At 34.6% G+C, this 12,532-nt stretch overlaps 3 protein-coding genes across 4 annotated transcripts; 2 read left to right on the forward strand and 1 right to left on the reverse strand.

The window, feature by feature from the left end:
- The first annotated feature begins 1,122 nt into the window (after positions 1 to 1,122).
- On the forward strand, positions 1,123 to 4,232 carry COQ3 (coenzyme Q 3). Of its 2 annotated transcripts, XM_088095588.1 has the most exons (9): positions 1,125 to 1,409; positions 1,619 to 1,708; positions 2,168 to 2,246; positions 2,465 to 2,542; positions 2,674 to 2,722; positions 3,378 to 3,427; positions 3,589 to 3,738; positions 3,844 to 3,924; positions 4,017 to 4,232. In XM_088095588.1, exons 1-9 carry the CDS (start codon positions 1,198 to 1,200, stop codon positions 4,128 to 4,130), a joined length of 903 nt encoding a protein of 300 aa, XP_087951714.1. In that variant the 5' UTR covers positions 1,125 to 1,197; the 3' UTR covers positions 4,131 to 4,232. The 2 variants fall into 2 exon arrangements, with proteins under 2 accessions (XP_087951715.1, XP_087951714.1); XM_088095589.1 differs by lacking the exon at positions 1,619 to 1,708 and having other exon boundaries at positions 1,123 to 1,409.
- On the reverse strand, positions 4,138 to 5,097 carry LOC124826843 (2-oxoglutarate (2OG) and Fe(II)-dependent oxygenase superfamily protein). The gene has a single exon (XM_047299787.2). The coding sequence runs from the start codon at positions 4,920 to 4,922 to the stop codon at positions 4,233 to 4,235; it is 690 nt and encodes a 229-aa protein (XP_047155743.2). The 5' UTR covers positions 4,923 to 5,097; the 3' UTR covers positions 4,138 to 4,232.
- A 2,173-nt stretch (positions 5,098 to 7,270) lies between these two features.
- On the forward strand, positions 7,271 to 12,270 carry LOC148204681 (citrate synthase, glyoxysomal-like). The gene is made up of 13 exons (XM_088095587.1): positions 7,271 to 7,639; positions 8,020 to 8,200; positions 8,339 to 8,424; positions 8,904 to 9,008; positions 9,241 to 9,303; positions 9,478 to 9,587; positions 9,798 to 9,917; positions 10,006 to 10,081; positions 10,210 to 10,283; positions 10,433 to 10,553; positions 10,928 to 11,025; positions 11,135 to 11,258; positions 11,706 to 12,270. Exons 1-13 carry the CDS (start codon positions 7,397 to 7,399, stop codon positions 11,835 to 11,837), a joined length of 1,533 nt encoding a protein of 510 aa, XP_087951713.1. The 5' UTR covers positions 7,271 to 7,396; the 3' UTR covers positions 11,838 to 12,270.
- The last annotated feature ends 262 nt before the right edge of the window (positions 12,271 to 12,532 follow it).

Raw genomic sequence — 12,532 nt, forward strand, 5'->3', positions numbered from 1 at the left:
TTTATTCACCAAATTTGTAGTTTTTGTTTTGTTATCATACATGTAATGTTCAGTTTAGTAGTTTTATAATACTAAATTTGGGATGTTACACATACAAAGTTTTTAAATCATAAACTCTCGTTACTTCAATTTTAATTAAAAAAAATTAAAGCTCAGTTCAAATTTTAGTTTACCAGAAATCGAATTTTAAAATTTGTCAAAATTACATCTAAGTTCAAAACTTAGTTTTCCGAAATTCAAAAATTTAAAATTATTACATAGAACCCTGTTATTCAGTTAATTTTTTGATACAATATATTATTTGAATAAATAAAAATTAAAAATATGTTATTTTAAAAAACCAAATTCTAACATAAAAAAAGAAAAGTATAGTTTTAGTAATACAAGTATTTTAAGAGAGTATATTATTAGGAAACGTTTTGGTCTAGATGAAACTTGAGTAAATGTGCTTAAATACTTTGAAACAAATTGGTGAATTAACACATTTACATTTTTAAACAAAAATATAATAAAAAGTTATTGGAAGTTTGGGCGTAGTAACGATTTTATTGACTGTAATAAAAGTATGTTTTAAAATAATATCGATATTATAAGGACATTCTGAAAATTAAATATATTATTAAAATATATTGTAAGCTGAATACATTAAAATTAATTTAAAAATTAATTTTTTTATTATTTTAAAATAAAAAAAATCGCTTCCTTTACTTTTCTTTAACTTTTATCTTTTTTAAATTTTAAACTTAAGCTTTTCTATCTCTACTATATTTATTGGTCAAAATATCTCTCGAGTGATATTGCTTAATTGCATATTTAACATTTTCTGACGAATATATATATACAGTAAGGAACGAGACATGTTTCTAAAATTTTCAAAAAAACAGAAAATGATAATAATTATAATTTTTAGTATAATGTGAAGCTGTTTTAATATTTGAATGTAATAATATTATCATTAAGTTTAACAAAAAAATTAAATGTCGAAAACTAAGTAAAAAACTAAAATAAGAACTACAAAAACACATTATATCACGAGACTAAAAATTTAATTAAGTCAATAATTTAAAAATTAATAAAACAGTAACCCGATTTTCACAATCGGGTCAAAACAGGAGCCCCGACAAGTCCACAGCCGCGGATCTATCCAGCTGAAGGGTTCAGGAAAGAGAGGAGGATTTTGAGCACGGGACCATTGCAATGGCCATGGCTGCTAACCATCTCCGAAACTCGACTCGCAGCTCTCTCCACCGCATTCTCCATCACCGTTTTCAACCTCTCCTCAATGCTGCTAGGTTTTTCTCCGATGCTGCTTCTTCAATGCCTCAACCGCAACCTAATCAGCAATCTCCGCCTCCTTCGTCCTTGAAGGATTATGAACTCGCCAAGTTCGCTGCAATTGCTGATTCCTGGTGAGCTTTCAAACAGAAAGAGAGAATTTGTTCAATGAATTTATGGCTACAGACACAACACGAAACTGAATTGTACAATTTTTTTTTCAAGGGGTGAATTTGTTTAATATATATTGACGTTGCTGCTACCGCGTGCATGATTTTTCTGTGTATGTGTGTTAGTTTGGGAATATGGATGACATGTTTTGCCCTTTCCTTGATGCTTATAGGTGGGATTCTGAAGGTCCCTTTAAGCCATTGCATTTGATGAATCCTACGAGACTTGCTTTTATCCGTTCTGCATTATGTCGTCATTTTAAGTAAGTCTCCTCTTTCTTTTAGTTCTTTTTAGGTCCATTTTTTGGGTTTGGGGTGTTTATTGTTGAAGCTACTTTAGTTAACGATCTGTACAATGTTTTAATTGATTCCAAACAACTTTTGTAATCTATTAACTTCATGAATTATTCTTATAGCAGTGCCATTCTTGTAGCTGTTATAACTTATTAATCCAATAGTAGCACTAAGCATTTGCCACACATACATAGTAGAGATTTGGTTTAGTATTCTCCGAATAAAATATGATCTCACGAGGACGTGTAAGAAGATGACTGAAATGAGGTATTGTTAGTAAAAAAGTGTTAACTGAATTGGTTTTTTACACATACCAAAGAGGAAACAACAAGATAAACGAAAGAAAAAAGTTATTACTTAATAGGTTAGTATTCTAATTTTGTCTCTTCGGACTTCTATTCTAATGATAATTAGTTTTCCCTTGTCAGGAAGGACCCTTATAGTGCTAAACCTCTTGAAGGACTTAAAATTGTTGATGTTGGATGTGGAGGTGGAATTCTTTCTGAGGTATATCTATTCTCTTATTTCTTGTGATGTTTGGAAAAAGACCTTTTCCTTTTTTGGTCTCCTGGCCTATGATAAACCAATATTGGTTTAATCAGTTCAGACTTCAGAGATGACTATATATATTTTTTAAGATTGTCAGTTGTTTTTCATTGCAAATTTTATGCTGTTTGTTATGGTTATTTTATGATTTATAGCTTTGTTTCTCTTTTGTTCGTCAGCCACTAGCTCGATTGGGAGCTAATGTGACGGGTGTTGATGCTGTTGAGAAGAATATCAAGATTGCTCAACTTCATGCTGTATGTATATTCTGTAACTGGCCTTTCCACCAAGTTGATTAGGTTATTGTTCATCGGTGGAAGCAGTTGCTAACTTTACATCTTCAGATTCTTCACTATTAGCTAGACAACTTATTATTTCCTGTAATCAGGGTTTGGATCCAGTAACTTCAACTATTGAATTTTGTTGCACAACGGCCGGTATACATGCAAACCTCGCAGCATTCTTGTATACTTATGTCTTACATCCATGAAGTGCATGCTTCAAGTCTTTTACATCCATGGATTGCAGACCTTTGTTGGATATGATGCATGAGCATAAAAAGCTTAAATATTTGCACTTCCTACTGGCTTTTGTTTTATTGGGTTTCTTCATTGGTTGTCATTCTTGCAGCTTGCAGAAAGTAACCATTATTTATTTAACTTATAGTGCATCTTTGGCTTTAGAAAAGTCATTTTTTCCCTTTGGTTTCGTTTCTTCCTTCCCACTAGTATCTTTTATTGAAGAAAGTTTTATATCCATCCCTTGACGTGTCTCATGAAACAAGGTGTCAACTTGGACGTACTAAACCGCTCAAGTGGGAGTACAGGTTTTCAACTAAAAGAGTCGTTACACGTACTTATCCCTTCATCCTCTCTACATCACAAGAATTATAGGTCTCAGTGGCGGTGTCCATTCAATTTCTTTGCTTGCAATTAGGTATCATGCTAGTAAAAACTTAAATGGTATGTGTACGTCAGGGCATGCATTTTGCAAGTGTAGGTTGCATTCTATAATTGTCCTTATGGTTTTTCTTTTTGTGAATTATGCACTGTATTTTACAAATCACCAACAATTTTTAAATTTATCGATCAGAGAAACTAGTTGAAGAAGGAAGAAAATTCGATGCCGTTATGGCCTTGGAGGTACTCTCTCATTTCCCCCTTCCTCTCTGTATGCTTCAATATTGCAGTGCATAAATGTGATATTGAGCTATAAAAAAACGATGCGTGTATCCTATAGTTGTATAGATCTTTGATAGTATTACTCAGGCGGCGTTGGTTCATTTGGTTCGAATTTTGTTCAGGTGATTGAGCACGTGGCAAATCCTGCAGAGTTCTGCAAATCTCTTGCAGCACTAACAGTTCCTGACGGCGCCACTGTGATATCGACCATTAATCGTTCTATGCGAGCCTACGCAACTGCCATTGTTGCTGCAGAATACATTCTCCGCTGGGTATTTATCATTCTCAACTTCCTTCCACACGCTTATTCTCTCATACAAAACTCTTTGATGCTTCAATTCAATTGACACACTAACTTCGCGTTCGAAACTCGGCAGCTTCCGAGAGGCACTCATCAATGGTCCAGTTTTCTGACGCCAGAGGAACTCGTCCTCATCCTGCAACGCGCCGGTATCAATGTACGTACACGAAAGGAACTCATAATTCATAAACAATTTCATTTGCCAGGTTTTAGTCATCGCCTACTTCATTTGTTGCATTGGACATACAGGTGGAGGAGATGGCCGGATTTGTGTACAACCCGGTGACAGGACGGTGGTCTTTATCAGACGATATCAGCGTAAATTTCATCGCCTTCGGCACCAAATCAAACAACACCGAATAGCAAGATATATAGATAAAATAGCATTACTATTAGTACTGTTATATTATTATAATTGAAATTGTTTTTGAATGGCGAATAATAATATCCGTGAAATTGGAACAATCAGGGAGTGGAGGGAGAGAGTTTCCTGAGAGTGATAGAGGTGCGTTTGGATTGAGTCAACTGTCGACCCTGCCATATCTGAAACTCCGGTGAGCGATTAATTTCGTGTTTCCAATGGTAGCGTGCTTCTCCGGACATGAGGATCAATGAGCCAGGGGTGAGGAGAACGGGAACGGAGAGGGAGGCGTTGGTGAAGTGCATGACGCAGTCGGACTCGAGGGAGAGGATGGCGATGCCGTCGTCGAAGCGGAGGAGGTCGACGTGGGCGCAGATGCCTTCGCCGGGCTGGTAGACGTTGGCGATCATCTGGTCAAAGAGGGGTTCTCTGTGGAGGATGTGGGGCGGGAAGGGGGGTGGGTTATGGGCCTGGAGGCGGATGGAGCGGCGAATGGAGTGGGCCAGAGGAGGGGCCCAAGAAGGGAGGTGTTGGAGGCCGAAGCGCATGGCCTGGTTGATGGAGGGAGAGGGGAACCAGTTTTGGGATTGGATGGATGCGAGTATACGGGATTGGTGGCGTGGAGAGAGGAAATTGGGACACAGCCATAGACCCTTCACTTCTGAGATTGACTCCCACTCCCACTCACCTTCCCTTTCGCCGTCGCTGTAGCCGTCACTGCCATCAGATTCCTCGGATGAAGACCCGAAGATTTGTTCCAACACCGCCTTCTCCTCCTCCTCCTCTTCCCTCATCTTTCTTTCTTCCACTTCTCTTCTCTTCTCTTCCCAGTTCCTGCAGATTAAGTCTTCTTCCCTTCCTCTTCTTCAATTCATGCATGCTCGATTTTTACCTTCCTTGCTGCTTTATATCAAATGATGGAATCAGCTATAAATTTGATCCTCCATTCTCCTCACTCACCTTTTTTTTTTCTTCGGCGCACACCTTGAAAGTACAACATATTGCTTTAGCGGGCTGGCCCAACACATTATTTTTGGTCTGAACCAAAATAATAGATGAAAATTTCTGCACCCCCATAATTACTAACTACATTTTCATAGTTTTCAAAATAACCATTCTACCTGTCTTCTGGATTATTTTTTTCTAGAACTTTTGCAACATGATTTTCAGAATATATGAAATAATTTTTTGGGATAATTTTTCCAGACGATACTCTTTGGAACAGGATTTTTATAACAAGTTTTTTGAAACATGTAAAATATTTTTGAAACAAGTTACTTCTGAACAAGTTTTCCACCAAACCTAATTATTTACTCTCTTTACTTCATCTTTCTCTCACAGAGTGCACTTTAGAATGAAGATGTAATTGTAGGTAAATTGAAGAAGAAGCTTCGTGATAACATTGATTCTAATGGCGGTAACGGCAAGTATTTTAGTCTTTTTATTGATAGTATGGGTGTGGGTAGTAATTATTGGAGTTCTGGAAGTAATTATTGAGGTGGTGTAAGCAAAGCAAAAGCCTAAATTAAATCCTCCCTATCCGACATATACCATTAAGAAAAAAAGCTTAAAATGCAATTTCCCAAACATTCCCAGTGGGTTCAGACCAGGAGCCCGAAACATGCCTTAATTTCATGCCATAATTGATTTTTGCAACACTAATCAATGATGAATTTATGTTTTTTCCTGATTTCCTGAGATTCTATCTTTACCTGTTATAGCCATTCTATCTTTGTTGTAATAATAAAAAAACCCTCCCAATTTCATATAAAATAATAAATATTTGCAATAAAAGCAAAAAATTATTAATGATGATTATAAAAGTGCTAGTAACAATAAAATAGTATTTAGTAATAATAAAATAATAAATGATAATGATAAATGCAGTAGTAAGCACATTTCTTTTTAATTCAATAAAGTTACTTTTACTTTATTTTTATACTATTTCTCTTTTTTTTCTCAACCAAATCATCTTTATTTTCACTCATTTCTCATTTTTCCCTATATTTCTCTTCAATCAAACCATATTTATTTTTGTTCATTTCTCATTCATTTATCTCGTTTTTTTTTTCATTTCACACATATTTCTCTTTCATTCTTTGATTTTCCACCATCCTTTTCCCTTTTTTATTTCCTCTTTGTCAAAACATAGTTTTAAACTTAGTTGTAAGTCAATACTATTAGTTGAAAGCACAAAAAGCTCATAGTAAAAACATTGTATTTTAAAACTTATTTAACTAAAAGTGATTGTGAAAAATATCATGATAAATCAATTAGTGAGCAGTATGGTTCAGCTTAGTTTAGCAAATCTACGTGTGTTGTGTCAATGCAAATAAGATTTTAGAACTTTCTCCGAAAATGTGAGTCTTTATCAGTTCAATATAATATGTTCAAAAATAAGTTAAGGAAATAATGAGAAAAGGCACAAAAATAAATATATTTTTATTTGTTTGATTGAGAAGGAAGTCAAAATAAAAATGTGATGATATGTTTGAAAGAAAAAAAAAGGAAAATGATATAAAAGCATAAAAATAAAATAGTTTTATTTGTTTGATAGAAAAAGGCGAAAAGAAAAGTGCGTAAATTGACTTTCTTTCTTAAAAAGTTCTTCAATTTTTTTTTTCAACTCAATATTTGATATGTTATTTTCTTCCTAAATTTTTAGTTATTGTTTCAATTCGATTCAATTGTTGTTTTTTTTATAAAAAAAAATTAAGTGTTTTTTTCTTAAAACTTATTAATGTGTTTTTTTTCTCTCGTCAAATTAATTATAATATAATTAAGCATGTATCGACGTGACAACAAGAAATACAGAGATCTTCTACAATGAAATTAGTAACACAAAGTTTAAATAAACTCAAAAATAATAAATACTAAAACAAATTAGTATATTAAATTTTATCCTTTTGTAGGTTGGACTAATAGTTGAATTAAATTCTATCTTGTTTAATGCACCCGATTAGAGTTGAGATAAGTTCTATATATTTTAAATATGGCGAATTTGACTATATAATTAAATATATAATAAAAAATGCTATTTATCTCATAATTTTATTCCAAAGTTAATTTTAGGATAGAGAAAAACATAACACATTCCTTGAATTTTGTAACAGTTTCCTTAAAACTCAAAACTCGTATACGTGATTATCCATTATCAGTTGAGAACGTATACGTCTCTTTTTCGTCTGCATTCATCCATCTCTAAGCACCAAATTTTTCTCTGAATTCCATTTATTCTGTTCTGTTCGGTTATGTCTGAAGTGACAAAATGTCAAACAATTCTGATGAAGCAATTGCGGTGCTTGCTCGTGGCCGTTTGGCCATGCTCGCCGCTCACCTCCGCCCCTCTGAACACACTGATCGCGACGTCCTCCACCATCTCCCTCTCTCCGCTCAGTTTCTTCCGTTGAACCTCGCCGGCAATCTGACTGTGGTTGACGACAGAACCGGCAAGAAGTACCAGCTTCAGGTCTCCAAAGAAGGCACTGTCAGAGCTTCTGATCTAAAGAAGGTATTTTTGTTTCCTCCTCATCCATGAAAATTTTCAATTTTGATTTTTTTTCCAATGAATTTCCCATTTTTCAGAATGCCCACTTCTCCATTCATAGGTGGGGTGGTTTGTGAGTATAGTATGATTGTTTGAGATTGTTCTTATCCATCGAGTGAGTTTAGTTTTTATACACTGAGCATAAAAAACTATACGATCAACTGATCAGAAACTATCATTCACGTGACTTTTTAAAGTACGTACTAGAAAAGTCAAATGAACTCACTATACATGATAGGTTGTGATTAAAAGATGGTGAAAGGATCCTTTATATTGTGAGTGTATATGCTATTTACAATTTAGTTAATATTGTGTTGCGGGGTTTTCTGATTTTGGATTTGCAGATATCAACTGGGAAGCTTGACAAGGGACTCAAGCTTTATGATCCGGGCTATTTGAACACAGCTCCCGTTCGATCAGCAATTAGTTATATTGATGGTGACGAGGGGATTCTTAGATATAGAGGTTACCCTATTGAGGAGTTGGCAGTGAAAAGCACTTTCACAGAAGTGTCCTATCTCATAAGTGAGTATTGTATTCTTGTAAGTCTACTGAAGACTATTGAAGCATAAGCATAGCTCTGCTTCTAGTTAAGAATTTGCTTCGATATGTAGCAGAAATTCTTCTGAAAATTCTCAACTTGCGTCTTTTGCTGTTTTCAAGTGTATGGAACTTTGCCTTCTGAAAGTCAGTTAGCAGAATGGGAATTTGCCATTTCTCAGCATTCGGCTGTTCCTCAAGGAGTATTGGTGAGCTTTTATACCATATCTAAAACAGTTTGTACTGTAGTTTAATGGCCATTGACAGCTTTTCGATTTCTGAACAGCTTTGACTAATTGTTGTACTGCTTGAAATTTAGTACACCTGTGAATTTTATATTGTTAAAGAAATCTGGCAGCTCTTTAATAGTAGTGTTTTTATGAGACAAACTGGGTGGAATAATTTTTTAAATGGGGTTTTCATTATTATTTTTTTCCCTATTTCTCTTTCTTTTGGTTGAAGTAAAATTATAGCTTGTTTCAAAGTAGAACTAGAACACTTGTTAATTTCCAGACCGATCTGAGTTCTAAAAGACAATCTTTTTGAATACCTTATGCAATAGCATACTTCATTCTCTTGAAGTGATTCAGTAAATTAGAGTGATTATATTGCTCTTTCTTTAGATGAAGTACTATGGGATTATTAATCTAACTTAGTGGTTGTATATCATCTTACATTTGTTTTGTAGGATATCATACAATCAATGCCACATGATGCACATCCCATGGGCGTGCTTGTTAATGCCATGAGCGCTCTTTCTGTTTTTCATCCTGATGCAAATCCTGCACTCAGAGTAAGTAGCAGAAACTGTTGTCAAGTTGCTCACTTTGGACTGTTTCTACATTGAGGCTAGTGTATGGTAATAAAAAGTAACATAACATGGCACTGCCTATAACTTAATTTTGAGGAAAATATATTTTTTCTATTTCATGGATTGAACTTTGCATTCTTTCTAATGAACTCCTACATTTTGCACAAAATTTTCACTTTTCTAAATTTAATTTTTTTAATATTAATTAACACAGGGTCTCGATATTTACGATTCAAAGCAAATAAGAGACAAACAAATAACACGGGTTATTGGAAAGGTGTGCTCATTCAGTTCTTTCTTCTCCTTTCACTGCTCTATCTCTGAAACATGCAAGTTATTTACATATTTCAATAATTCTTACTCTGACGTTACTGATAATATCTGGTTCAATTTAATCTCCCACTGCTTTATTGCAATATCTTATTATCATGGCCTGTTTTATGTAATGCAGATAACAACAATTGCTGCTGCAGTTTATCTTAGAATGGCAGGAAGGCCACCTGTGCTTCCATCCAACACCCTTCCTTACACAGAGAACTTCCTATACATGCTAGATTCCTTGTATGCATGCTATTTTTGTGTTTGATCAATAATTTGGAATAAGCTAAAGTTTTTTTTTTCATATTTTTTTTTATTTTAGCTTAATAGTGGTTTAATTTTTGTGGTCATTTATAACAAATCAATTGCATTTAGAAAGAGATATAATTCATGGTTAGAGTATAGCATGGAAGCCGCATACCAGTTGTTCATTTAGTGTTTGCATTCTTTCAGTGGTAATCGGTCATATAAACCCAATCCTCGGCTCACTCGTGCCCTAGACATTATCTTCATCCTGCATGCTGAACATGAAATGAATTGTTCTACATCTGCTGTCCGACACCTTGCATCAAGGTAGAAATCTTACTGCAATACTACATAAGCAATAAATAGCAAATTTAAAAGTCTCATATTACTTAATTATGTCATTTTGGTATTTCAGTGGTGTTGATGTATACACTGCTATTGCTGGGGCTGTTGGAGCTCTATATGGACCACTTCATGGTGGAGCTAATGAGGTAATTATAAGTAGTTAAGGAAGCTGTCGTGATCTTTTACGCATTGCTTGGCTGAATGTAGCGTGTATATCCAGACAAAAACTGTTCTTTAATATTGGAACATGCCAATGTGATCTTTAATTCTGCAGGCTGTCCTTAAAATGCTGAGTGAAATTGGAACTGTTCAGAACATTCCAGAGTTCATTGAAGGTGTCAAAACCAGGTGGCTGTTACTATATTACTTTCTTCTGTTATCTACTTATTTTTCTTAGTTTGTTTCTCATACCTAGCTTGATAACTTCTCTTCTGGTCTGCTGCTCTTTGCTGCAAGTGGAGAACACGTTAGTTTTATTTGATATTTTTTTCCTTCAGGAAACAAAAGCTCTCCGGTTTTGGACACCGAGTGTACAAAAACTATGATCCCAGAGCAAAAGTCTTGAGAAAACTGGCAGAGGAAGTGTTTTCCATTGTTGGCCGGGATCCTCTTATTGAGGTGTTTATACATTTCACAGTTCGTCTGCCTGTTGTCTGTTATGTATTCCTTGAACATGGTTGCTGGTCATGGCAGGGCTGTGGCAGTGAATACAGTGGCAATATCACCTTTAGAAAATTTCTTCCCATTTTTTGCTAAATCTATAAAATAGTGGATCAAGTTATGTGAGGATTTTAAGTCATTAAAAGCCTATAGCAACATTTTTCATTTTCAGACTTGAACTATTTCTAATTTACCAGGGTTTCTGGCACTGTTATTATTATTATTTTTCCTCTGCCAGAAAAGTATCTGTGCAATATAATGTAAACTTAGTTCAGTACATTATGTTGGACTTTAAAGTTCTAACTTCCGTATGCGAATATTTGATCGATCAGGTGGCAGTTGCCCTGGAGAAGGTTGCACTATCTGATGAATATTTCATAAAGAGGAAGCTATATCCAAATGTTGATTTCTACTCTGGATTAATTTATAGGTAATAAGTTCTTACACCCAGTTATACAACCCTATGGAGGATAAAATATGATACTCCCCCCAGAATACCATATAAGGCTTGAACTAATAGTTATATTATATGCAATCAGGGCCATGGGGTTTCCACCAGAGTACTTCACTGTTTTATTTGCCATCCCTCGAATGGCTGGGTACTTGTCTCATTGGAGAGAGTCCTTGGATGATCCTGATACAAAGATTATGAGACCTCAGCAGGTTTCTTCCTTTCTTTAAATAATTTTTTCTGGTTATAATTTCCTGCACATTAAAAATATGTCATGGTTATTTTTCGCTGTATTTGCCAATGTGGTGTACCATTTGTTCTACTGGAAAATGCTTTTCTAGTTGTATCATGACAGCATTATATATTTCTTAACACTGATACTTCCCAAACAGCTCATCATGTTTTGCAGCATTTTGATTTTGATTAGTCCTAGGTGAACATTGCTACACTGCATTGAGAGAACTTGGTGTAAAACTCTGATAACAATTGAGAAGAAGCTTGATAGAACAACTCCAGAAAAAGTTAGCCATTATTAATCCTAAACTAGAACCTCATATGTAGGACTTAAGTCCCATATCTTGCAATTGGATCTTAACATATGATCACTTTTCTTATTGCAATCTCATTCCTAATTTCATCATATATATGTTATACTTAAGGTTTACGTCGGAGAATGGTTGCGAAATTATATGCCAATCAATACAAGGACTCCATCAAGTAATGCTGACAAACTTGGTCAGGTCACCATATCAAATGCCTCAAAGCGGCGGCTTGCTGGATCCGGGGTATAGCCTAGAGTCAGAATTTAGTTTTATGAGTGGCATTACCAAAAGGTGATATCTAATTCTCACCAATGCAAAGGAAGAAATAATTCTTGTTGATGGCTTTTGTAACCCAAAGTTAATTTAGCTATAATCAGGATGACAAGTCCCTGCATAAGTGTAATGCTACTGGTTTCACATCCATCACCCACTAGAAGAATGATGCTGCTCTGATTTGTTGAGCCTTTACGTGGATGTCACGTTTCAGTACTAATATTTTTAAATTATTTTGTTAAATTGTTTCAAGGGAATAATAAATAGATAAGCATAGTTTACCTATCTCGTGAAAGCATTAACATGTATAATTGATTGGAAAAATGTGTGTTAAAGAAGTAAACAGAGTTGGGTGCAATAGATAAATAAAATATGCTGAAATTTTATCAGCATTTTTCTTTTCTTCTTATATTTCATTTGGACTATGGTGGCTAATGCTAGTGCAGCTCGGATAATCTATTTTTTAACTATTTTATTCAAAACATTTTAAACAATAGGTCAAAAGAAATGATAGTACTCTTTAACAGGCTTTCTTGACACTTTATTATTAACTAAAATTTATTAGAAAACATGAAAATTTGTGGGCTCTGCACATTATTTGATGAGTTTCACATGTGATTTGCAGTTTTAAAGACATTTAAGCAATAGATGGTGTATTAAAAAAGAGTTTG

The sequence above is a fragment of the Vigna umbellata genome, chromosome 1 (genome assembly GCF_029865625.1).
Source record: "Vigna umbellata cultivar VRB3 chromosome 1, Vumbellata_1.0, whole genome shotgun sequence".
Classification (NCBI taxonomy): Eukaryota; Viridiplantae; Streptophyta; class Magnoliopsida; order Fabales; family Fabaceae; genus Vigna; species Vigna umbellata.

What these genes read in the sequence shown, in the direction of transcription:
- LOC124826843 (XM_047299787.2), bottom strand. Translation starts at nt 4,922, where the DNA reads ATGAGGGAAGAGGAGGAGGAGGAGAAGGCGGTGTTGGAACAAATCTTC.
- LOC148204681 (XM_088095587.1), top strand. Translation starts at nt 7,397, where the DNA reads ATGTCAAACAATTCTGATGAAGCAATTGCGGTGCTTGCTCGTGGCCGT. An exon ending in ATGCAAATCCTGCACTCAGA is followed by an intron (nt 9,009 to 9,240) that starts GTAAGTAGCAGA and finishes TAATTAACACAG; the next exon opens with GGTCTCGATATTTACGATTC. An exon ending in CTATACATGCTAGATTCCTT is followed by an intron (nt 9,588 to 9,797) that starts GTATGCATGCTA and finishes GCATTCTTTCAG; the next exon opens with TGGTAATCGGTCATATAAAC.
- COQ3 (XM_088095588.1), top strand. Translation starts at nt 1,198, where the DNA reads ATGGCCATGGCTGCTAACCATCTCCGAAACTCGACTCGCAGCTCTCTC. An exon ending in GCATTATGTCGTCATTTTAA is followed by an intron (nt 1,709 to 2,167) that starts GTAAGTCTCCTC and finishes TTCCCTTGTCAG; the next exon opens with GAAGGACCCTTATAGTGCTA. An exon ending in CAGAATACATTCTCCGCTGG is followed by an intron (nt 3,739 to 3,843) that starts GTATTTATCATT and finishes GAAACTCGGCAG; the next exon opens with CTTCCGAGAGGCACTCATCA.